Source organism: Miniopterus schreibersii, assembly GCF_964146895.1.
Source record: "Miniopterus schreibersii genome assembly, chromosome: 1".
NCBI classification, from domain to species: Eukaryota; Metazoa; Chordata; class Mammalia; order Chiroptera; family Miniopteridae; genus Miniopterus; species Miniopterus schreibersii.
The window spans coordinates 156,896,265-156,921,605 of record NC_138101.1 but is presented as its reverse complement, the minus strand read 5'-3'; the positions used below and the strand labels follow the sequence as shown (position 1 = coordinate 156,921,605).

The window sequence follows — 25,341 nt, the reverse complement described above, 5'->3', positions numbered from 1 at the left end:
CTTGGCCTCCGAGTCAACCTTAATCCCTCCAGATGTGGAGGTTGTCCTTTCTCCAGCTCTGTTTGCACCCACCCCAACCCTCTCAATGCTGGCCCCTCCAGTAGATGTGCCTCACCCCAGGCTCAGGCCTGGGGAGGCCATGCCGGCTCCAGCGATGAGACTAACTAGCCTGAGGTTCTGCCCAGCCCTTCCCCACAGTCAGGGACTGTCCCCCTTCTGGTCCAGTCTACTTATCTCTTCATCTGAGCTCTACCGCTCCTCTAGGTCTCAGGCTGAAATACATTTTCTTTGGAGCTTACAGCCACTTCCCAACCATGGTCCCAGCAGATAATGGGACACTTTGGACCAAGACATGGACTGCCATTACTTTCTATGTCACACCACTAATATCTCCCCTCCCACACCCCATTTTTCACCATTCGATACCCAATACTGCATAAACTACTTCAGTATTTTGAAAATTATAAAGTGCTTCCTCTTTTAAATTATTATAATGTCCATTTTACAGATGAGAAAACTGAGACTCAGGTTAAGAGAACTGCCTAAGGTCACACAGCTAAAAGAGGACAGAAGAACTCCACCTATTACTATTGAGTTTCCAGGATGTCATGAGTGGCTTGTGGTTTTCTTCAGGCTGAAGGCCTAGTGGGACAACCACAATTTAGAGGAGCCATCTTTCCTTTCTGCTCTGGACGCACCCAGCACAACCCATCTGGCAGTCCCCTGCCCAGGACAGCCCAAGCTCAGCAGGTGAAACTCCTGTGATCCTATATCCCTGTGGCACCAACTCACCCCACTCCCCTTGCTTCCCCGATACAACCAGAGGACGACATCTGGCCCAAGCAAAGCTAACGAGATCGCCTGTCTTAGGTATTTGGAACTGGGGCATTAAAAAGCAAAGGGACTCAGATGGCGGAACCGTAAGGCCATATCGAGAGGGCACTATAATCAGTGGCCTGGCAAGTCAGGTAGGTGGGAAGAGAGGATGCATCTTTAGAGGTAGGGTAGCACCCTGGTTAAGAGCCAGGCCACGGAAGCAAGCTGCCTGGTTTGAATCCTGGCTCCCACTCACTAGTTGCTTACCCATTAGGTGACTCGGTTTTCTTACCTGTAAAATGGGGACTGATTAGTGCTCAGCTCCTCGTTATCATCACGAGGGGAGTTAGCACACACCAAGTGCGGCATGAGCACACAGCCCGCGCTGGGACCCGCCTGCTGGCTCCATTCTGGAGGCGAGGGCCGCCTAGGAGACCCTCGGAGGGAGCAGCTCCGGTGGCTCCAGCTCCCGGCTGGTGTGCCAGGACGCAGAGCACTTTATTTCAGCAGCCGCAGGGTTTCCGCGGAAAGGTAGGAGCACTTCTACGGCATTTTACCAGTTAGATTGTTACCTCGCACTGCAAGACTTTCAAAAATCATAAGCCACATTCATTTGGAAATTTTATTCTTTTTATTGCAAATTTCTGGTAAAGGAAAGAACACAGAAGCTGATTCTCATTTAAACTTTGGTGATAAGAGTAGGCTCACAACCTCCCCAGCGCTTGAATCACCCGGGCCCTTGATACACCAGGATGCCTGCGACCCACCTCCCGGAGCCTCTGACTTGCTGGGTCTGGGGCCGCCCAGGCACCAGTGGCCTTGTGAACTCCCCAGGAGGTCGAGATCACACCCCGAAGCCACGGCGAAGAGCCCCTGCTGAGCTCAGGACCTGGAGTCGGCAGCGTCAGAAGTACCTGAGCAACTCAGCAGACAGCCAAGGTCACCTGCTCTCGGTGCCCCCTCCCCATCGCCAGCTGGGATCCCGTGCCCCCGTCTCCCCAGGAGCCACTGTGCTGATTCTCCCTTTTCTGAGACCCCAGAGGAAGGAGAGCTGGAGGGCCCGTGGCTCTCGGCGCCGTGGCTTGTGCTTCAAACTCGGAGAACTGAACTAAAATGGTTCCTCCACCACAAAGAGAAATCCACTTTCTGATCGCAAAGGAGCATTAACCTTTTTTCAGTGTTAAGTGGAAATAGTCTTCCTATACTGAGAAGCAAAGGTTCCTGACAAAATAAGGGAATATGTGTTGGATGACATATTCCTTATACGACTTCTCAGGTCCAAATTAAAAAAAAAAAAATTTTTTTGTCAAGCCATTGAGGGTAAAATATTGTGTACTTTAGCAGCATATTTTGCATGGGTAAACAGTAATAGCCAGTTAGAGATTTCATTTATGATTGATCCTAAAAATAGAAAACGCTTTGATTTTCCTGAGTCCTCGGCAAACCAAAAAAAAAAAAAAAGGTTTTCAAAATTTTGAAAGCATTCCTGGTTCCTTTCTCCTGGGCCCCCTCACAGTTTAGAACGGTGTGTGTCTTATTACCAGTTTTTACATACACGAGTGAGCAGACTGCACTGGAGCCGATGTTCAACGACTAATCCACATGACGACTGAAAATAAAATGCCCATCATCTACAAAGTTGCTTAAAACGAAGGCTTCTTGACAGTGTTATAAATGCAATATCAATTTGATTCTCTGTCCATACAAAAGTAGGAGTTTCTATTTCATTAATAATACGGAATGGTTAATGTCTTAACAGTGATACAATTTAGAATTTAAAAAGTACAAAGGATCCCATTTTTACATCATAATTCTGATATACTATCATACCTTCTATTTCGCCCGCAAAACTTTTGTAGGGTACAGTGCATTGACGTGATAAAACCAAGGCACAAGAACACAGTAAGTGTATATAAACCTCAGCACTTTGTGCCAATTTGGGAAACATTTAGAGAGGAGGTCAGAAAGCCTGAAAAATGCTCACACCCTATTATGACTAATGAATAATGAATTGCGTAATAAGCAGACTGTTAACCACCGTTTCATTGTTAAATATATGGCTATCACTATACAGGCTGTGGATAATTGAAAAAAAGTTTTCAATATTAAAACCTGGTATAACTAGGTGGTCAATGTAGATATTGTGCCTTGCATTACCTAGGTAATTGTCTTGTTTCCATTTTAATTTACAATCTATATGGCAGTTATCAATTTTTAAACTATTCTCATTATACAGGTGGTGAGTTTTTTTTCCAAATGGTAAGTCCCTTCCCCCTACAAAAAACAGAAGATTTACAAGAAGATAACCCATGTAAGAAATGCACAGACAACAGAAATAAAATCCAAATATGGACTCAAAGGTTGAATTCTAATCTATCAGGACTTTCTCTTAATTTAGGGGAAGGAGCATCACATTTCTGTGACAATTCATTAGTTTCTTAATTTAAAAGGGACATTTTCAAAATAGTAAGGTCTTGGCTAGAGCATCAAGCATTGAAGTAAAATTAAGTCTTTTCATTCATAAAATGAAGGGATAAAAGCCTTTCCAAATCAGGAAGGGAGGAAAGTCCATCCCATTGAATTTAGAGAAGTGGAATAAAGTGGTAAAAATTATATTTAATATTTTTAAAGAGAGAGTGTTTTCAAGACTCAAGGTAAACATTTAGACCCATGAACACACATTTCTTGGCACATGCACGCCATGAATAGAACGATCCCAAATGCGACAACCACCTGGCAACAGAGGCATCCAGCTCCCAGACCCACTGGCAAAACCACCTTTGAGGTCTTTGTCCCAACTCCCCTCACATGGGAGCTTCTGGCTTCTGCATCTGTTGGATTTGCTTCTGTAGCTGGTCCTTGTCTAGTTTCATCTTGGCTTCGAGAACTTGCCTGAGGGATCCTATGCTTTCATAGATGGCTGTAAACCCTTTAAGAAGAGGTAAATTTCACAAGAGTTACTATTAAAAAACAATGCTGGATCAAATTCTACAGCATACAGTCATCGTTGGTTTGGGCAAAAAATTATCAATAGATGCTAAAACGACTGGAGTAAAACTTTGACTGGAAATAGGATAGTCACACAGTTTCATAGTATCTCCCTACAGATTACTTTCTAACTAAGGGGGAAAGGGACTATTACAGTGGAGAAATCTGGCAGTTACACTTTAACCAAGTAACCCAAGCTCACGTCACCAATACTGGGAGAAACCAACATCACGTGCCCCTGATGAGGTACCCTGCAAAGGACACATCCCTTCTGTGGCATTTCTGTACAAAACCTGCAACCTGAATCTAATTGAGAGGAAGCAAACAGACCCAAACTGTGGGGCATTCCACAAACGACTGGCCTATGTTCTTTAATGATGTCAGTATCGCTGAGGAACTGACCCATATTAAAAGAGACAAAATATAGAAGCATGATAACCGAATATGATGTGTGATTCTGGATTAGAACCTAGACCAGGGAAGGTCCTACTATAAAGCAAACAAGGGTGAAAGCTGACAACTATTGAAAAATATTTTATCACTATTACACTGTACTATAGTTGTTTAAGAGAATGTGTTTATTCTTAGGGTATATAGCTTGAAATAATAAAAGAATAAAAAGGCATTGCAACTTCTGTAATGTACTCCCAAATGACTTAGGAAAAATTATATTCAAACATACACAGAGAGAGAGAGAGAAAGAGAGAGAGAGATATTAAGCAAATTTTCAAAATATTAACAATTGGTTGAACTGTTCTTACGGTTTTTCTAAATTTGAAATTATTTCAAAACAAAAAGACAGAAAATTTAAAAATTCCCTATCGAAAGAGCATTTCATACTATTCTGTATTCCTGTTGGTTTAAAAAAATAAATGTTTGAAAGGTGTTGTCTTCATTAGTAAATTAGAATTTTCGCTCAAAACATTCTTTACATGACAATTTATGAAAAACAGGTATAAACATTATATATGAAAAATTCTGTTCCTGTTGAATGGAAAGATATAACATATTACTAAATAAAAGAGTAGGTTATAAATCAACATACTTAGTATGAGCTTGCATTTGAAAAACACATATATGTATATACTATATGTATAGAATGATATACATAAAAATAACCTCTGGGTAAAAGAAGGTATGAGTATTTAAAAAATATATTTTTTGCTCTAGCTGGTTTTTCTCAGTGATTAGAGCATCGGCCTGTGGACTGAAGGGTCTCAGGTTTGATTCTGGTCAAGGGCACGTACCTCGGTTGCAGGCTTGATCCCCGGCCCGAGTCGGGGCATGTGCAGGAGGCAACCAATCAATGTGACTCTCTCACATCGCTATTTCTCTCTCTCTCTCTCTCTCTCTCTCTCCTTCCACTCTCTCTGAAATGCAATGGAAAAAGTATCAAGTGAGGATTAAAAATATATATATACATACATATATATATAGTGCTTTATGATTTTCCATTAAGAAATGTATTGATTTTGTAAGAAAAATAAATATTTTTAATTTTAAAAAGGTTTATATGCATTTCTTCTTAGATACTAAATATTGTGGTATATTGATGAAATGATAATAAATTCACTCAGGAAATGATGCAAAGTTAGACATATTTTAAATACCATATTTTAATAGCCCCAAAGACTAAGGAAGAAAATTCATTTTTATCCTTACAAGCTCCTCCTTTCATAAATTTAATTGTGGCTTGTACTTAAATAAAACAATAAACTTTGTTGGTAACAACAAAATTATTCTTGGGATCGCTAAGTACTTTTATCTCCATGCGGCCAAAATACAAGTCCACAGAAGGAAATGTTGGACCCTGGACCTGGAAGGAGCTGGGAGGTAACTGGGACAGGACCGTTCCCCTCCTGGCCCGATCAGCCAGCCCCCACGTGAACACTTTCCGTGACAAAGGGCCTCCAGCTCGCCAAGCCGCCAGTGTCTTTTTAGGGCCTGTTAACTGAGGATACAGCAAGTCCTCACTTGATGATAGGTTCTGCACTTTAAGCAAAACAACAACTATGAAACCGATTTGACCACAGGCTGACTGGCATAAACAAGAGCTAAGCTCCTGCACATCTCATCAGCGTTTTAACTAAATGCTGCTGAACAAAATGACCTCGTTCGAGGACCAGCTGAATCCCTGCCTCATATCGAGTTACAAATGTGTCTTTGGGTAACTTCCACTTTCTGGTTCTAGTTCCCGATCCCTGACCCAGCCTGAAAATCAAACCGCTCCTTTTACAACAGCGCCTCGGAGGGGAAATCAGCTCTGGCATCTTCCTCTAAGTGGCTGTGGGGAGCCGCCCTGCGCTCCCGGGCGGAGGGAAAGCGCTCACCCCGGGCGGCCTGCAGCCAGCAGGGAAGGCGAGGCCTTCGAGGCCAGCAAAGACGTGTGCTTAGTCTGAGACCTTCTGACCTTGGCTGTGAACAGGAAAGACTCTGTAGGTGGCACTGAAGAAAGTGCACATCAACTGCAAGCTCGGCGATTTTCATTTTGTTTGCCTGTCCCTTACGGTGGCTCTTCGTGTACTTGGAATTAAAGCGATGCTTTAGTTCCATACAGCACAGCTACAGGGCCACCTCGGTTTTCGAGCAGTCTCCGTGGACGAACATTTCGGTTTACAGAAACCCGGAGGGAAATGCTTCGGTTTTCGAACTCTCCTTGGGAGTCGAACATGCCCCGCGGCTTCCGCTGAGGGCAAGATCCTGAGGCCCAGCCATCGGCTGTGGGTCCCTTGGTTTTGGAGCGTCTCAGACCTCGAGCGGTCTCCTGGAACAGATCACATTCGAAAACCGAGGCACCACTGTGCTTAGAAAACCACCTAAGGACACTTCACTGTTATTGCCATTAGCCAGGTTCATAGGTAGTTGTAGGGACCACTAATGAAATGGTTTCTAGATCAAATAGAAAATAAACGCTGAGAGCTGTTTTGGGGGCTTTGACCTACCAGCATCAACTTCTGCTTTCATCTCCTTCATGTCCTCGCTCATCTGCAGCTCCAGCTTGCTGATTCGCCCCAGCACCCTCTCGCCTTCTTTTATCCTCTGTGCTTCCATGTGCTGCTTTTGACTCTCTTCTATTTTGTCGAGTCGGGCTGACATCTGGCTGAGCTTCTTCTCCATGTCCCTTTCACTGGCTCCCTGAGATCCATGATAAGAATTGCACCCGATTACTCCAAAAAGAAAGCCTGCGTGGCGTCTGCATCAGCTATAACGCCATCTAACAACAGCCTGCAGGGAACAGCATCGCCGACGTTGCTCGTTGGTCTCCCTAAGATCCTCACCTTTTCCTTTTTAACAGACCCCCAATTTACAGCTGTGTATAAGGTCACCCAGAATAAAGACGACATTTTCTACTGTCTCCTGAGTTTGGGGGCACCATGTGATTATTAAGTTGTGGCCAATGAGATGCAAGTTCAAGTGCATGTGGCAGCTTCCAGGAAAAGTTAAAAGACAGCAGAGGCACAGCCCTGCCCTTTCCTTCTTTCGCCTTTTCTGGAATCCAGACATAATGACTGGAGCTCTAGCAACCTTCTTGACCTATGGTCACTCTCTAGGATTGGCAACTAAGCCAGAGGGATCCTGGGTCGCTGAGGACTGACAAGCTACCCCATCAGCCCTGCAATTCCTACACCTAGACACCTTCTATGTGAAAGAGAAGTCAGCTTCTATTTTATTAAGCCCCGTTATCCTGGAGTTTACTGTTAGTTATTAGACCAAGCCACATGTAAAAATAACAGTGATCCAAAGACCCAGAGCCTACAAATGTGTTAGCATGAATCTCAGTAAGTCAATCAGTAGATCTGATAAAAATGTGGAGGACACCTAAAGAAATATTTGATACAGTAAATATTTCCTTCCCTTCCCCTTCCCTTTCTTCTTCCCCTCCCCTCCCCTCCCCTCCCCTTTCCTTTCATTTCCTTTCCTCTCCTCTCCATCACGCTTCATTTTTATGGGAACTTGTGTCTGCAGGTGAGCTTTGGAGGCCCGGACTACAAACTCCTAGCTGTAAGTGGGCTATGGCATGCAAAGCTCTCACAATGCTGTTCAGTGCCGAGTCTGCAATTCAAAAGCTGGGCATTGAGAGAGCAGAGCCAGAGATGCAAACTGCACCAGTTGCTTCTGCTCCATCAAAGTCCAACAGGAGGAAGCAATGCAAGAAAAGAGAAGGGAGAGGGAAATGCTCAGGCCAAATAACCAAACCAAAAAGACTGCCTCCAAGTACCCGTTTTAGAATCTACTGATTTTGAATACTATATATGCAAGGCTTTCTCAATATGATTTTTGAGCAGTTCTGCAAATCTTGGTCCTATGGGAGAGGGGGGTAAAAGGAGAAGGCAGTTGGAAAAGAAAACAGGGGCTTGTCTTTATGTGTTGCACCCTGACATCTCACACTAGGGTTATAGTGTGATCGAGGAGCCTGGAGGGAGAAATCTATTCAAGGCTATTTACACCAGGTTGTGAAATTAAAACAAGCTAGGTTGAAGTCTGTGATTGTTTGTCTTACTTAGAAAAGCAGATGGACAATTTGGGTCATTAAGGTCTTCACTTCAATTCACCTTAGCTGTAAGTATTAAAATTTTTGACTTAGCTTTTGTTAACCACAACTAATCAAAGTGCTCCCTCTCTTTATAACAAATACAAAGAATCACTACGAACCGTGGAAGTGGATTCTAAGGCAAGACACAATGGAACAGCTTTATGTGGTGCTAAACAGATCAATGATAAATTACTAGGTATTACTCAAACATTGCAGGCCCCCACCAAATAACTTCACCAGGTCATTGCTCAACATCAACACCTACACTGTTTTCCTTAACAATCAAGGAGAGCTGATCAATTTTCTGTAGAAGTTCTTTTTCTATCCGTTCTTGTTCCTGCTGCAACCAATTCCGTGCAGATAAAATCTGGTTACTGAGTTCCTCGATCGTACCTTTAAATCTAAAATAAAAGAGTCAGCAAGTCAGAGGCTGAACAACTTTGAAATGACATCAAACCACCTCAGTCTCCGACTATCAAATTTCTCATAAATAGGTCGGCATTAAACTGAGCCCACTCAGAATAACATGCTTACCTTTTCCTACAGTTGCATTCAGCACTATTTTGGGAAGAGAGGAGGAGAAGGGGAAGAAACAGAAAAGCACCTGACAATACTTCCTACCCATGAGGAGGTGTCACAGAGTCACACGAAGCCAAGCAGGCACGAAACTTTGCAGTCCACAGGGTCCCCCAGGGCTCGAGGCTCAGAGGACACTGTCCTGGATCCCCTTGAGGCTCCCCTACGTCCCTGGGCTCTTCCCCCTTCTCCCTTTTATATCCCAGAACTGGAGTCGGGCTCCCTTTCTCTGTAATGATCTCCAAACTTCTCTTGCCCCCATTTTCTAATTTAAATCAAAAAGAAAATTGAAAAAAACAAATAACCCAATCCTCCATTCCTCAGGTCCTCTCCCGTTCTAAACACCTTAAAAGAACACTCCACACTTGCTGCCTTCCCTTGATTATATTTTATTAGTTTTATTACGAAATGTAATAAAAGTACAAAAGAATATACGTGACAAAAGAATATAAATGATAATAATAAAATAAATAGCCACTGTGGTAAAAACACCTAATTATCTGCAGTATCTGCCTGCCTCCTCTCCCTATTAAGAAACCCTCAAATGTGAACTGGTACACGGCTGACCAGCCAGCGGCTACATTTCCCAGCCTTCTCTGCAGTTAGGTGTGGTCCTATGACTAAGTCGGGCATTGGGACCACAGGTAGAAGTGACAAGTACAACTTCCCAGTCATTAAAAACAAAGCTCTTTGGTCTTACCTGGACAGGAAGCCAAGGCAGCAGCTCCACCTGACTGTGGAACACAGCCTGCAGCCTGTCTGACCAGGAAGGCTGACCAAGAACATAGACGCTTTACTGAATGCATTTATTCTAACAGTTTTTTTTTTGTGCAGTCTTTAGAGTTTTCTATATATTAGGTCATGTCATCTGCAAACAGGGATCACTGTACTTCTTTTTCTCTGATTTTATTGTCTTTTCTTTCTTTTTCTTGCCTAATTTCTCTAGCTAGGACTTCCAGTACCACGATGAATAGCAGGGGTGAGAGTGGGCATCCCCTTGTCTTGTTCCTGATCTTAGAGGAAACACTTTCAGATTTTCATCATTGAGTATGATGTTAGCTGTGGACTTGTGATATATGGCCTTTCTTATGTTGAGGTACATTCCTTTTATACCCCATTTATTGAGAGTCCTTATCATGAAAAGGTATTGAAATGCTTATTCTGCATCTATTGAGGTAATCATGATTTTTATCCTAGATTCTGTTAATGCGGCGTATCATGTTGCTTGATTAGTGTATATTGAACCATCCTTGCATCCCAGGAATAAATACCACTTAGTCTTAGTATATGATTCTTTTTTTTAATTTATCCATATTGTTGAAAGTATTACAGATATCCTCCCTTTTTCCCCCATTGATCCCCTCCACCCCGCATGTGCCCTGCTTCCAGGCCTTCACCACACTATTGTCTGTGTCCATGAGTTATGCATATAAGCATATAAGTTCTTTGATTAATCTCTCCCCACCAACACCCCCCTCCCCACCTTCCCTCTGAGATTCATCAGTCTGTTCCATGTTTCTATGTCTCTGGATCTATTCTGTTCCTCAGTCTATTTTGTTTATTACATTCCACAAACAAGTGAGATCATGTAAAACTAAATCAGGAAGAATCATAAAACCTGAATAGGCCAATAACAACTGATGAAATCGAAGCAGTAATAAAACAACTCCCAGCAAACAAAAGCCCTGGTCTGGACAGCTTCACAGGGAGGTTTCTAATTCTTTAAGTTGTAGGGTTAGATAGTTTACTAAAAATTTTTCTTGCTTTTGGAGGTAGGCCTGCAGTGCTATGAACTTCCCACTTAGGACTGCTTTCGCTGTGTCCCATAGATTTTGGGTTGTTGTGTGTTCATTTTCATTTGTTTCCAGGAAGTTTTTTATTTCTTTCTTGATCTTATTGGTAACCCACTCATTGTTTAATAACATGCTATTTAGCCTCCATGTGTTTAAATGTTTTTGAGTGTTTTTACTGTCGTTGATTTCTAATGTCATGCCATTGTGATTTGAGATGCTTGATATGATTTCAATCTTCTTGAACTTGTAGAGACTTGTTTTGTGTCCTAACATGTGGTCTACCTTTGCGCAAGACCCATGTGCACTTGAGAGGAATATATATTCTGCAGCTTTGGGGTGAAATATTCTGTAAATATCAATTAAATCCAACAGATCTAGTGTGCCATCTAGAGTCACTGTTTCTGTATTGACTTTTAGTCTGCAAGATCTATCCAATGAAGTCAGTGAGGTGTTCAAGTCCATGACTATGACTGTATTGCTGTTGATCTCTCCCTTAAAGTCCTTAAGGTTATTATTGATAGGTCCTTATTTATTACCATTTTAATTCTTTATGCCTATGTTTCTCTCTCTATTTCTTATTTTTACAGCAGTCCCTTTAACATTTCTTACAATGCTTCTATTTCTACTTCTAATTATAGCAGTCCCTTTAACATTTCCTGCAATGCTGGCTTGGTGGTGATAAACTCCTTTAGTCCTTTCTTGTCTGGGAAACTCTTTATTTCACCATCTATTTTGAATGATAGACTTGCTGGATAAAGTCACCTTGGTTTCAGATCCTTGTTCTGCATTACCTTGAGTACTTCATGCCATTCCCTCCTGACCTGTACAGTTTCTGATGAGAAGTGAGATGACAACCTTATGGGTGCTCCTTTGTAGGTAACAGATTGCTTTTCTCTTGCTGCCTTTAAGATTTTCTCTTTGTCTTGAATTTTTGGCATTTTAATTATGATGTGTCTGAGTGTGGGCCTTTTTGGATTCTTCTTCCTTGGGACTCTGTGTGCCTCCTGAACTTGTGTGACTTATTCCTTGACCAGGTTAGAGAAGTTTTCTGCCATTATTTCTTCAAACAGATTCTCTAAACCTTGCTTACTTTCAACCTCCTCTGGATCTTCTATGATGCGAATATTGTTACACTTCATGTTGTATCACAGCTCCCTTAGACTGTCCTCCTGTTTTTTAATTGTTTTTCTTTTTGGATCTCTGACTGAGTGATTTTTCCTACCCTGTCTTCTAATTTGCTGATCCGATCTTCAGCTTCCTCTAATCTGCTATTTATTCCTTCCAATGTATTCTTTATTTCTGCTATGTCATCCTTCATTTCTGACTGGTCATTTTTCATAGTTTCCATAACTTTTTTCATGCTGTTGAGCATCCTTACAATACAATCAGTATTCTGAACTCTATATCTGTTAGATTGCTTATCTCCATTTCATTTGGCTCTTTTTCTGGAGACTTCTCTTTTTCTTTCATTTGGGGCTTGTTTTTTTGTCTCCCCATTTTGGCTGCCTGTTTGGGTTTGTTTCTATGTATTAGGTAGATCTGCTAGGACTCTCAGTCTTTTTGGAAGGTCTCTGATGCAGGCCAATGTCAGATGCTGTTTGTGACTGGCCTGTCCTGGAGCTATCAACAACCCACGGTTTGAGGTCCCCTGTGTTGGTGCCGGGTGCATTTGGACAGGACCAAGATGCACACCAAAGTCTGCTTTTCCAAGGTCCGGGTCCTGAAGTAGATCAGGCAAAGACTCAAAGCACTCTGAGGTCTGCCTCTGGCTGCAGGCTGATTAATCTGATTCTCTTAATGAGCCTCAGGCTGTAGAAACTCCACAGGATAGGGCCAGAGGTTTTCTAGCAGGTTGGGGCAATTGCTTCCCACTCAGGCAAAAGCTGCTTGAAAGGTAAATGTCTGCCTATGAAAGATGTCCTCTGCAGTATGAGGAATGACTCAGCACAGGAATCCAGAGGGTGCCCTCTGAGCTCTATCTCCAGAGCCCGCAACCCTAGGTTCTCCTCACACAGCTCCAGTCCACTCTGCCCTCCCTCTGCTGTAGCCCAAGGTGAGTGGCTGCACATGAAACTTTGTGCTTTGGCTCTTTAAGAGGGTACCTGCAGATCCAGCCATCTCTCCCTGGCAGACAGAAACCCTGCTGCTTTTCACAGCCAGATGTTATGTGGGCACCTTTCTCAGTGCTGGTGCTTTGGCTGGGAAGCCCAGCCCCTGGGGTTTCGGCCCCAGAGTCCTCAGTGGGAGCCTTCCACAGCTGAGATATCCCTCCGGACCTTCAGCTGCTGCCTGTGGGAGCCCAGCCAGCCCTCTTGGGCCTTCCCACTTCCTACCAGTCTTTGTGGGGTCTCCACTTTTCGTCCTTGGTTATGAGGCTGCTCTCCAGCCACTCTTTAGTTGCAGTTGATTATTCAGGATGGTTTTTCTATATTTTAGTTGTAATTCCAGTTTGGTCCCAGGAGAGTGTCAGTGTAGCTTTCACTCAGTCTGCCACCATCTTTAATCTCCTAGTATATGATTCTTTTAATATACTGTTGAATTTGGTTTGCTAGTGTTTTGTTGAGAATTTCTGCATGTATGTTCATCAGGGCTATTTTCTTATAGTGTCTATATGTAGCTTTGGCATCAGGGTAACGCTAGCCTCATAAAATGAGTTTGGAAGTGTTCCCTCCTCTTCAATTTTTTGGATGAGTTTGAGAATGATTGCATTAATCATTCTTTAAATATTTGGTAGAATTCACCCATGAAGCCATTTGGTACTAGGCTTTTATTTATCAGGAGGTTTTTGATTACTGATTCAATCTTCTTACTCATTACTGGTCTGTTCAGATTTTCTATTTTTTCATAATTCAGTCTTGGTAGGTTGTGTGTTTCTAGAAATTCACTGATTTTTTTCTAGATTATCCAATTTGCTGGCATATGATTGTTCATAGTAGACTCTTATGATCCTTTGCATTTCTGTGGTATTAGCTGTAATGCCTCCTCTTCCTTTTTAAATTTTATTTAGTTGAGCCCTCTTTCTTTTTGCTTGTGTGGCCTCGGTAAGGTTTGTCAATTTTTGGTTTATCTTTCAAACAAACCAACAATTAGCTTTGCTTACTTTTCCTGTTGTTTTTCTATTGTTGTCTATTCTGTACTTCATTTATTTCTAGTTAAGCTTCATTATTTCTTTCCTTCTTCTATCTTTGAGATTAGTTGCTTTTTCTTTTTCTAATTCCTTGAGGCATAAAGTTTGGTTGTTTATTCGAGATCTTTCTTTTTTCATAATGTAGACATTTATCATTGTAAACTTTCCTCACAGAACTGCTTTTGCTGCATCCAGTAAGTTTTGGTATGTTGTGTTTCCATTTTCATTTATTTCAAGATTTTAAAATTTCCCTCTTGATCTTTTTTGACGTGTGATTATTCAGGAATGGGTTGTTTAATTTCCCGTTTCCCTCCTGTTATTGATTTCTAATTTTATACTATTACGGTAAAAAAAAAAAAAAAAAAAAGATAGTTGGTTTTATTTCAATCTTCTTTAATTTGTTAAAACTTGTTTTGTGGCCTAACATATGCTCTACCCTACAGAATGTTGTGTGCACTTAAGAAGAACGTGTAGTCTGCTGCTGTGGGATAGAATGTTCTGTATATGTCCGTGAGGTGTCTAGTTGAGCAGAACTGCTCTCCATGCTCTGAGGTAGTGGGGGCCACTGGCTGGGCTCCCTGTCCAGGTGGGGCTACTGGATGGGCTTCAGAGTGCTTTGGAGCCACTAACTGGGCTCTGCAATTACCTCTGGTTGGGTAGGGTTGCAGGCTGTGCTCCCTGGCAGGATGGTGCTGCTGGTTGGATTCCATGATTGGGCAGGGCTGCAGGCTGGGCTCTACAACTGTACCTGAACAGGTGGGGCTCCAAGTTGTACTGCCTGGCCAGATATCGCTACTGGCTGGACTCCAAGTTCAGGCAGGGCTACAGGCTGGGATTCATGATCAGACGGGGCCTCAGGCTATGCTCCACAATTTAACATGCCTACTTATTTTATCCAATAATTCCTATATATACAGTATGCAGAAGACTGATTCTGCTTTTTGTTGTTTCTTCTGACTCGATCACTTATGTGGCTTTTCCCCTTGTGCTGTTTCACAATATTTGACTGTAAATTCCTATTCCTCAGGACTTCCTTTGTCTGTGGGAAGACTTGAAGACTGAGGATTTGCTTTTGCTTCTGGCAGGAATCTCAGGCCACTACAGAATCAGGATCACTCTAAGATAGTTACCCTCTGGGGTTTTCTTCAAGCCCCTTGGTAATGTGAACTATAGTTCTAAATCTATACAAAGGTTATGTGTGATCCTGATATTCAGGAACTAGCTTTTACTCCTCTACCCAGAGCCAAAATTAGCCAGGTAAGTTTCCTTACAGTCTGTGAGGAGTGGAATTTTTCCTAGTTCATCCAACAGGGGTTTCACCTTTTGGGTCGCCAATACATCTTCTACCTCACAGAGGCCCCAGGCTTTGTCTCCTTTTCTCTGTGAACAGCGCTTGTGTGTAGACTTCTAGACTTTAAATTGTAGGAAGGAAAATAAAGATGTTCATGTCTGCTGACTAGTAATATCTCCTAAGGAAATAATTCACAGAAGACAAAAAATACTGAGATGTTTATTTTCGTCCTGTGTGATCAAAGAAAGATTGGAGAGATCTGTCTGTACTTGGCCAGCTTACAGGATCTATGAGAAATGGTGACATAGCTCAGTAATTATATAAATATAGCTAATTAGAGGAGAGGAAATGTGTTTTTCACAAATAAATTCCTGTTAAATTGACAACAACCCTGAAATAGCATTAAACATGGAGACCATGAGATACAAGGACCTGGAGAGATATTAATTTAAACTTTCCACAGCCTTTAACAAAGCTCCATACTGCAGTCTTTAAAAAATGTATTGTGAAATATACATATATGTATGTATACACACACACACAGACACGAATACACGCGCACGAGTGCACACACATATACACATATCGTCAATCCTGGCTCTGCTTTGGCAGGAAAACGCCGAGCTCATGAAGCTTCATGATGGGGAAAAGTGTGTGGTTTTGTGATTTAGCATAAGAGCAGCAGATGAGTTTCACTGCAGCAAGTACAGTCTAATGTCACTATGACACAATGTGGAAGTAGAGCAAATTATAGGGCACCGATGAGATAGCTCAGAATCACCCTGGTGCAGACCTCTCCCACCTAGACTAAAACAGCACTCCCAACTGATGTCTCCATCTCTGCTTTGGCCCCTTGTGACCCATTTCCAACTGCAATCAAGGCCATTGAACAAAATTATGTATCTTCATCTATACATATGAGATTATATCACTTTATCTGCTTAAAATCTTCCAATGGCTCCTTACTGCTCTAGTGATGGAAACAGAAACTCTTGGCTGTGGTCTACAAGGCCCTGCAAGCTGGCCCGCCTCCTCTCCAGCCTCACATCTCTGTTCCAGCCACCTTGGCTATATTGCAGTTTCAGTATGCCCCATTTTCCCCAAGATAGGCTATTCCATCCCGCATGTTCTTACCTCCCTCTTTACCCAGTGAATTCCACTCAGTCTTCAACTCTTACTTCAAACACCGCCTCCTCAGGACGGCCCCACAGCCAGGCCTCTGTCATTCACTCTCACAGCACCACTGGATTAGTTTCCCGTGGCTGCTGTGACAAGTGACCACAAACTTGGTGGCTAAAAACAATGCATTTATCTTCTTATAGTTCTGAAGGCCAGAGGTCTGGAATAAAGTCTAGGTGTGCGCCGTCTGGGGGCTCTGTAAGGAGAAACATTTTCTTGCCCTTTTCAGCATGTGGCCCCTTCCTCCACCGTCGAAGCGCATCACTCCAATCTCAGCTTCCATTCGCACGGTCTTCTCTCTGACTGACCTTCCTGCCTCCCTCTCATACAGACTCTAAGGGTGGCATCGGGTTTGCCCAAATAATCCAGGGTAATTTATCCACTTCAAATCTTAATCACGTGTGCAAAGTCCCTTTTTGCCATGCAAGGTACCATATTCACAGGGGTTACGTGGTGATATCTGAGGGACCATTACTCAGCCTGCCATACCATGTCCCTTTCCTTCAAAGCACTTACCACCACTAGTAATAATACAGCAAGTGCTTATTATAGTCACTATTTAATTCATGCTCATCAACCCCCTAGACTGTAAACTACACAAGGGTAAGAACAGTGTTCCTCTTCATTACTGATCCTCAGCGCCTCGGCCAGAGCTCAACTATTTATTGAATGAGTGGATAGATGGATTATTATCCAACCACAAAAAACAAAAATTAGGAAGGTGAAGTGACAGCATGCTGCATGGGAACTTTTCCTTTGAACTTCCAGTACTGTCTTCACTTTGTTTAAGCAATAAACAAAAACCAAGAGGAAAAAAATGTAGTATTAAATAAGTTCATAAAGAACTTATACCAAAAAGCAAGTTTATAAGTTGATTACTTACTTAGTGTCCAAAAGCTGAAGCTGGTGGTTACTATCTCTGTGGGACATCTTCAGTTTGGTGCTCTGCTCTGATATTGACAAGTCCACTCTGTTCAAAAGCTGAGAAATCTGAAAGAGAGACTTTGCTTGGAATATCACATCCAACCTTTCCAGAGGTCATTTCAGAAAACATTAAGTAAGCTGTATTCTAGACAAACGGCATGAAGACTCAGCCTAATTTAATATATTCAGTTAGGGCTTCACCTCATCTTTCCACTTCCATTTTCTTTCATAGCATCCATCAAAAATCAAGACCAGCCCTAGCCGGTTTGGCTCAGAGTGTTGACTGAAGGGTCCCGGGTTTGATTTCAGCCAAGGGCATGTACCTCGGTTGCGGGCTCAATCCCAGGGGGTGGTTGGGCGCATGTGGGAGGCAACCAATCAACGTGTCTCTCTCACGTCGATGTGTTTCTCCCCCCACACACACTCTCTCTGAAAAGCAATGGAAAAAATATTCTCAGTGAGGATTAAAAAAACAAAATCAAGACCAGCAGCACTTCCAAAATGTTCACTAGGCACTGAGCACTGAACTTCACAGTTCTCTGACGAGCAAGCCCAGTTTCTGCCCAGGAACACTACTTCCACCTGCTGGCACAAGATATAGTCACTTTTATTGCTGCTGGTCACAGAGAATGAAATTCTCATCACTTACAAAATCCATTAAGGTCCCAGATTTACCTCCATTATGGTTTAGTCACCAGAAAATATAATTGTAAATTACATCCCTCCTTCTCCTTTCTCCCACTACCTACCCATATCCCTTGTCTTTTTACTAACATTTAACATAAAACTAGTACTATATGGAATGTCTTATTTTCTGCACTTAGGATGTTCAATGTTCCTTACTTAAAGGTTCATGGAATAGGGGACATTGACAATAGTGTCAACAATTAAAACACACACACACAAATGATTCATGGAACAAGTATTCATCAGATCCAGAACAAAGAAAAAGTATCTCTCTTTGTATGGATTTCTATATGTATTATACTTGGCTTAGCAATCAGAAAGCTTAATATTTCCTCGGCACTTATTTTTTGATATAATAATCCTATCCTCACTCATTCTTTGATAAAAATTGGTGGACTTGTCATCTTACTCTCCTTTTCATGGTTATAATATCTGTTTTCCACAAAAGCAGATCTAGATACTTACTGGATGCCGTTAGGACACAAGTATTTTTAATCCAGCAAGCTGACCAGATGCCCCGTTTTCCTGGACTAGTCCCTTTTTAAAGGAAGGTGAGCAAGTAGAGCGCATACTGTGGGGAGAGTCCTCGAAAGACAGGCCCCGTTATGGCAAAGGGAAAGTTTTAAGAGGCCAAGAAACAAACTGAAATGCCAAGAATCTTGCCTTGTGAAATTAATCTGTGACTTTCAAGGTGGAATACTCTAAAAATCCACTAGCCGGCCTACCCTCCAGCTGTGTCCTAATTTCCTCCCACACGCAGACGACGGGATGCGGTGGCACCTGCGGTGAGTCCCCGAGACGCAGCCACCTGTTCCCGCACCCGAGGCCGGGGCGACTGGCGTGTACAGGAACGCTCATCGCTCACCCGTGCGAGAGGTAGTTTTGGAGCTATGATTTAGAATTTCTTCAACGTATTAATTGTTTTAAGAATGAGGGGGAAAGAACCCTTGAAATTAGGACTGTACCGAAAAATCTCGATGGTTTGGTTGCCACACGCCTGACGCGCCCGCCCCTCCAGCGACGTGGGAGAAAGGCAGACGCGAAGGAAAGAGCCGGGGCCCACGGCAGGTGCCCTAGCGAGTTCCTCCTGCGACACAGTCGCGCTATTCGAGCTAAGAACAACGACCACTTTCAAACGGCTGCCTGAAACAGGCCGTACCTGCCCCTCTGCGTCCTTGATTTTCGTTTCCAGGATAAGTTTGGCAGCTTGCTGTTCTTTGTTCAGGTGCTGAAGCCCCTCGTAGGTCGATTTGTGCTCTGCGGAGAGTCTGGCTATGCTGGCGTCACATCTGAGCAGGCAAACAGCAAAGCTAATTCTCATTAAAGTTTAGAAACAAGTGCTAAGGCTTCCTCACACACCATAAAATGCATGACCCCGCTCGAAGAGACTGCGCCATGTGTCATTCTTTTTAACAGAGGTTCAGATGGATTCAGAGAGCTGCCCTCATTATGGTTTTTAAGTTAAACCACAGGGATGTGCTTAATAAGACTACACATGTAACCATCAAAGGAGCCAAAGGCTTTATAATGCTCACGACTACAAAATCGTATGAGCAGTGAGAGCCCAACTACAAAATGCTTAGAGAGGATGAGGATGTGGTCTGTCGCTCTCTAGAACCGCCTCTGCCCTTTCAAGTGTGGGGCCTCTTTGAATTTTGGAGGCAATTTCTACCACATTTGAAAAGCTCCTCTTAATCTTTTACCAAATCACCCAGAAGGCTGTATGCTTTGAGGGTGGCCCAGAGCATAGGAAGGCCCTGCAGCTAGTCCAAGTTGTCAGGAAAGCGGCTCTGCCCCTTGGGCCTTACAACCTGGCAGTTCCAGTGGTGCTCAAAGCATGGGTGACAGATAATCTGTGTATTAGCCTCTGTCTAGACCTAACAGGAGAGTCACAGAATGGACCTCGAGGGGTTTCGAGCAAAGTCATCCCCTGCCCCAACACAATCAGTCCTGCCTTGAGAAGTAGCTGCTGGCTTGTTACTGGGCACTGGTAGAGACTGCATGCCAAATCCTGGGACATTAAGTAACCGTGCCATCTGGGCAGTCCATCGTGAACACCATGCCATACAGGTGGGCACCGAGCGGCACTCCATCTTCAAGGCGACATCAAGCTCGAACAAGTCGTAAAGGCATGAGCAAACTGCAGGAGGCCAGACCCCCATGGCATCTAGTCCTGCTACCAACTTTCCTTCAACTCACACCTGTGGCCTCTTGAGTTTTTTGGTGACCAAGTGGACTGAGGGGGAAAAAGTCAGGCCTGACTTACAGATGGTCACACCCAATAGGTTGGCATCTTCTAGAAGACCACTGACACTTAAAGCCCACTCAGGAGAGGTCCTGAGGGTATTACAGAAGGGAAACCCTCATAGTTGGCAGAACTTTAAATAGTATAACTGGGAGTTCATTTTGCCTAGAATAGGAGGTGGCCAGACATTCATGGGGATTAACTAATAGCAAGAGATTTAGGAAGAACATATTGGCAGATGTGACAAGGGGAAGCAATTATATGAGTGGGTCACTCAGAACTGACACAGCATTCTTGGTCCTTGTGAATGCTTTCTGTATATCATCGGGGCAGAAGCCCCCAAACCGCACCTCCCAGGCTCCCTTACTGGCACGGTTATGATTTAGATCCCACCAGTGGGAGGCACTTATGTAAGATTTGAAGTAGAAGAGAAGGGGAGGCGCTTATTCATCTCTGGCAGCAGGGGGCAGACAGACACACTGGGAAACCGCTGGTGAGGTTTATAGCCTGAAGGTCATTTACTTCCATGCTGCAGGCGGCTAAGGTGACCAATGGCCCCTTTCTGTGATCCTCACACTTCCTGTTTTCCTGAAAGCCATTAAGTTCCCTGCAGTCTGCTTCTCCAAATCTTCCAATGATCTTGCAAGCTGTGATTTTCTGTATTAAATCTCTTCCTGCTAAAACACATAGCATGTTTTCTGTTTTCTTGAGTGAACCTTGATGCATATAGTCATTAAAATATAACAAGAAAGCATGCAAAATATTAACCAACTATCTTGAGTCATGTGTGATTTTTCTTTTTTTTTCATTCTTTTCTAAATTGTACAACTTTTCTGCAATAAATACGTATAACTTTTATAGTCAGAAAAAACAATTACACATGGGAAATATTTTGATCAGCAGCCATGTACAAAGAATATGTTATAATTTTATGGAATAAGCACTATCCCACCATCTTTGCCTGGGCCCTCATGAAGCAGAAATGAGGCTGGAGTACAAGGAAGCCAGAGCTAGACACATGTGGGTTTATGACACTGTCATGAAAGTCAAGTCAGGCCCAAGGCAACACACAGTAGAAGTGAAGAGGCTGTGGTTGGAACCCCAAGCCAAAATTCATTCATCCACTCAGTAAGTATTTGTAGAATGTCTACTATACAAAATACAGTATAGCTGGAACTTTCTCTCTCCAGTACATACACTATACTATCTAGAAATTTAAAGGAAACTTTTATGCCACCACTATGAAAATGTTATTTACCTAATGTGTATATTTTCCTATTATTGATGGAGATTACACTGGACACCTATTCATTATCCCTCTGGTTCAGACAAACAAGCTCAGAAGATTATTTGAGAAATTGCCGAACAAGTCATTATAAATACACACAAAGAACAAGCCGATGGCCAGTCACACTTTCAGTAAATCAGCAGCCTACAATCATCCTAAAAGCCTTGGGGATGTATTCTTTAAGATGCATATCTGCACTGAGGCCTGAACAAGGTTTATGAACTTTTCCCTAAATGACTTAGATATTGAAGAGTCTCATTCTCTAAATCACATATTTGCAATCAACAATTAAAAACAGCATACTAATTAACAAAAGTTAAATTATACCCCTCCAGAAGCTAGAGAAAATAACATATTATAGGTCTATAGTTTATAAGTCATAAATAAAGATTAGAGAGCATGCTAGTGCTTGATAGGCTTTCTAATAAGCTATAATATTTAACCAATTTACTAATTACCTTGTATTAAAATGTTGCAAATAGAAACTACTACCTGGTCTGTTAGTTACGCATGGTGGATAACACGCATGCCCTTATATTGGCTCCCTCCTGAAAATCTATCAAGATGACACCAGACGAATAATAATTTTTTTTAAAAGTATAAACCCAAAGGACAAAAAGGAATGGGAGAAAGTGGACAGCAGACAGATTGTAGAGAAGACAGAGCAGAGCATATGTTTTGCTATAGCTGGTGTGAGAGGCTTGCTGGGGCTCTATATCTAAAAACCAATAGTGGCGAGAAGAAATTTTAGTTCCCACAGGGCAAGAAAGGCAAGAACTGGCTCCACTTACGTCCAGGGAAACTGAAACCAGAGACCTGAGTGGGGTTCCACCAGCTATGGAAAGCATAAAACAAAACAAAAAAATGTGATCAAATAAATTTAAAATAAATATATTTAAGATACTAAGAAATAACAAAGATAGATTAACATCTACCAAGAGAATACTAAGTTAGTAAACAAAAACAGGCAGAGATGAAAGAAGAACAAGTGTATAGAAAATTAGAAATCCTGGGAATAAACTACAGGGTTGTCTTAATAGACCAGACAAACTCCAGACTGGACATGATAGGAGATACAATCAGTGAATTAGAAGACAGTGGCAAGGAGCTCGCTCAAAATGCAGCAAAACAGAAGAGAGGTTCAAAACATGAAAAATAGTTATGAAACAAGGAGGACTAACATAAGTCAAGGAGGGGTAGAGAAATTACAAAAGAAGGAAAGGGCCCTGGCCGGTGTGGCTCAGCTGGTTGAACACCGTCCCACGCACCGAGAGGCCAGCAGTTCAATTCCCGGTCAGAGCACGTGCCCCGGTGGCAGGCTCCGGACCCAGTCGGAGGCGTGCAGGAGGCAGCCGATCGATGTTTCTCTCCCCCGTCCCTCCTCTCTCTCTAAAATCAACAACATATTTAATTTTTAAAAAAGGAAGAAAATGGAAAGAATGACAGACACGATATTTGAGGTGTGAGTGCTGGCAATTTCATAAAACTGAAGAAAGACATGAGTTTTAAAGTATTTAAGGAATATGAACTGGGATAAGTAAAAATAAATAGAGCATGGTGAGATTCAGATAATCTATGATACAGATAAATCTTAAATGCTACCAGAGACTAAAGACTGGTAATCGATCAAAGACTGAATGTAAGACAGCACACAACAGATACCAGAAGACAATAGCTATCGTGAGATGTTGGAGAAAGATCTCTTTTAAGAATTTAGGAAAAATAGCCTATCCTCCAAGAATAAGTGCAAAATAAAGATAAAGACAGTTTCACACATACAAAGATTAAGAAATGCATCGCCCACAGTCCATATGGAAGGAGTCACTAAAAAATGTACTTCAGTAAAATTAAAATCACACTGTTAGGTAATTGTTTTGCTGTAAATCATTATATTACTACAACGATAAATTATTATTTTACAACAATGTATGAGAAAAAGTCGAAGAGGACAGACACCAAATTGTCAACATTAGTTACCTCTAAAGAGTAAAACAGAGCTGGAGCTGGTGAGCCTTCGTGTTTCATTTTATATATTTCATCGCATGCCTGACTGTTCATAACCAGCACATATCACGTGCGTATTTCTAAATAAAGGGGTAGGGTGGGCAGGGAAAGCAGAGAGAGGCTGTGGGATACCAAAGCTCTCATCAGAAAACATACACAGTGACATCAACTTGTGGTTTTTTATGTCAAAAATAATGTTATTCTTACTCTCAAATATTTCAGAAATAAATTTTATATATGAAAGAATAAGTAAATGGGGCAAAATGTTAACAAATGGTAAGTCTTGCATATTTTTAATAAGTTTGAAATTATATACATAAATATTTACATACATATAAAATAATAATATATATGTAGAAGGAGAAAGTAATATTGCTATTTCAGCTAGTATTGAATTAAAGACATCATTCTTGTCTTTTCAAAATAACGCTCATAAAAGACAGCCTCAGCACGCTAACGTATCCACGTGCATGTTCAATAACTTTAAACAAGAATTTGCAATGAATCTGATCAGCTGTCCTATTTCATCCTTGATGTTTTATAGTACAGATTCCCAATGTTCCCTTTTCCAGTCTTCTGGCAGCTATTTCCCAGGTACACTTCCTAGCTGTGGCCGTCAGGTGGCAGAACGGCTCTATCGCTTGGCCAACAGGGTCCCAAGGGTCTAGCAACAGGTATGACTGGGGCAAATGCTTCAGCAGAACTGCTCCTGTAGCTTGTGGCATGGTGGCATTGCACACCAGAAGCAATGACATTTAAAACATTTTCTCATCTTCCATATTATAATAATTAATATTATGTATGTGTGTGCGTATATACAGTGTCCTAAAAAATGTATACACACTTTAACAGCTGAATGTATGTAGTTAAATGTATACACACTTTAACAGCTGTAGATTCTATTACATTTTGAAAATGAAATGTATTCCACCTTTATCATTAATCAAAGTGTGAATACATTTTTGGGGGATACCATATGTATACACACACACACACATAATTATTGTATATATACATCATTAAGCCCATAAGTGCTGGTACTAATTTAATTGAATCAGATCATAGAGCAATTTATGTTCTAGGGCACTGTCAAAAACAGCACAGCAATATGCCAGCAATTAGTGGAGCCTAAGATTTGGGTGTGGTACCTACAGAGGCAGACAGCTTAATAAAAGATCAGGGAAAGAAACAAAGAGCCTTGCTGAAACCACTATCATCGCAAGGTGACTTTGTACCTTCTGAGAAGTGACATGTGAGGCTTCATATTGCGGGGGAAATTGGCATCACTAAAATAGTCTGGCCAAGTCATTAAACAAACAACAACAAAAACAAACCTGACTGTGTGTGTCCGTATACCAGATTGCAACAATATATTACCTAAAATGTCCAGTTACTAACAAAAATTCTAAGACATGCAAAGAAACAGGAAAATGTGAACTATACACAGGGGGAAAGAGCAGACAGAAGAAGCTGCCTGTAAGAGAGCAGATGTCTTATTTAAAAGACAAAAACTTGCCCAGCCAGTGTGGCTCAGCGGTTGAGCATCCACCTATGAACCGGGAGGTCAGGGTTCGATTCCCGGTCAGGCCACATGCCTGGGGTGCAGGCTCCATCCCCAGTAGGGGGCATACAAGAGGCAGCTGATCACTGACTCTCATCATTGATGTTTCTCCCTCTCCCTCTCTCTGAAACCAATAAAAACATATTTTAAAAATTCATGATGATGATGATGATGATAGATGATAGATAGATAGATAGATGATAGATAGATAGATAGATAGATAGATAGATAGATAGATAGATAGATAGATAGATTAGATAGATAGATAGATAGATAGATGATAGATAGATAGATAGATGAGAGAGAGAGAGAGAGAGAGAGAGAGAGA

The 25,341-nt window shown here is 42.0% G+C and overlaps 1 protein-coding gene across 2 annotated transcripts in view; it reads right to left on the bottom strand.

Annotated features, from left to right (window-relative positions):
- Positions 1 to 1,426: 1,426 nt before the first annotated feature.
- Positions 1,427 to 25,341, bottom strand: part of FAM81A (family with sequence similarity 81 member A) — a 62,020-nt gene continuing 38,105 nt past the window's right edge. For both annotated transcript variants that reach the window (XM_081148562.1, XM_081148563.1), the window contains exons 5-9: positions 19,075 to 19,204; positions 17,188 to 17,294; positions 8,604 to 8,739; positions 6,747 to 6,939; positions 1,427 to 3,745 (exon numbers count right to left, since the gene is read on the bottom strand). In XM_081148562.1, coding sequence (XP_081004688.1) covers positions 3,621 to 3,745; positions 6,747 to 6,939; positions 8,604 to 8,739; positions 17,188 to 17,294; positions 19,075 to 19,204 — 691 coding nt within the window. In that variant the 3' untranslated portion in view covers positions 1,427 to 3,620. The remainder of the gene's footprint in view (positions 3,746 to 6,746; positions 6,940 to 8,603; positions 8,740 to 17,187; positions 17,295 to 19,074; positions 19,205 to 25,341) is intronic.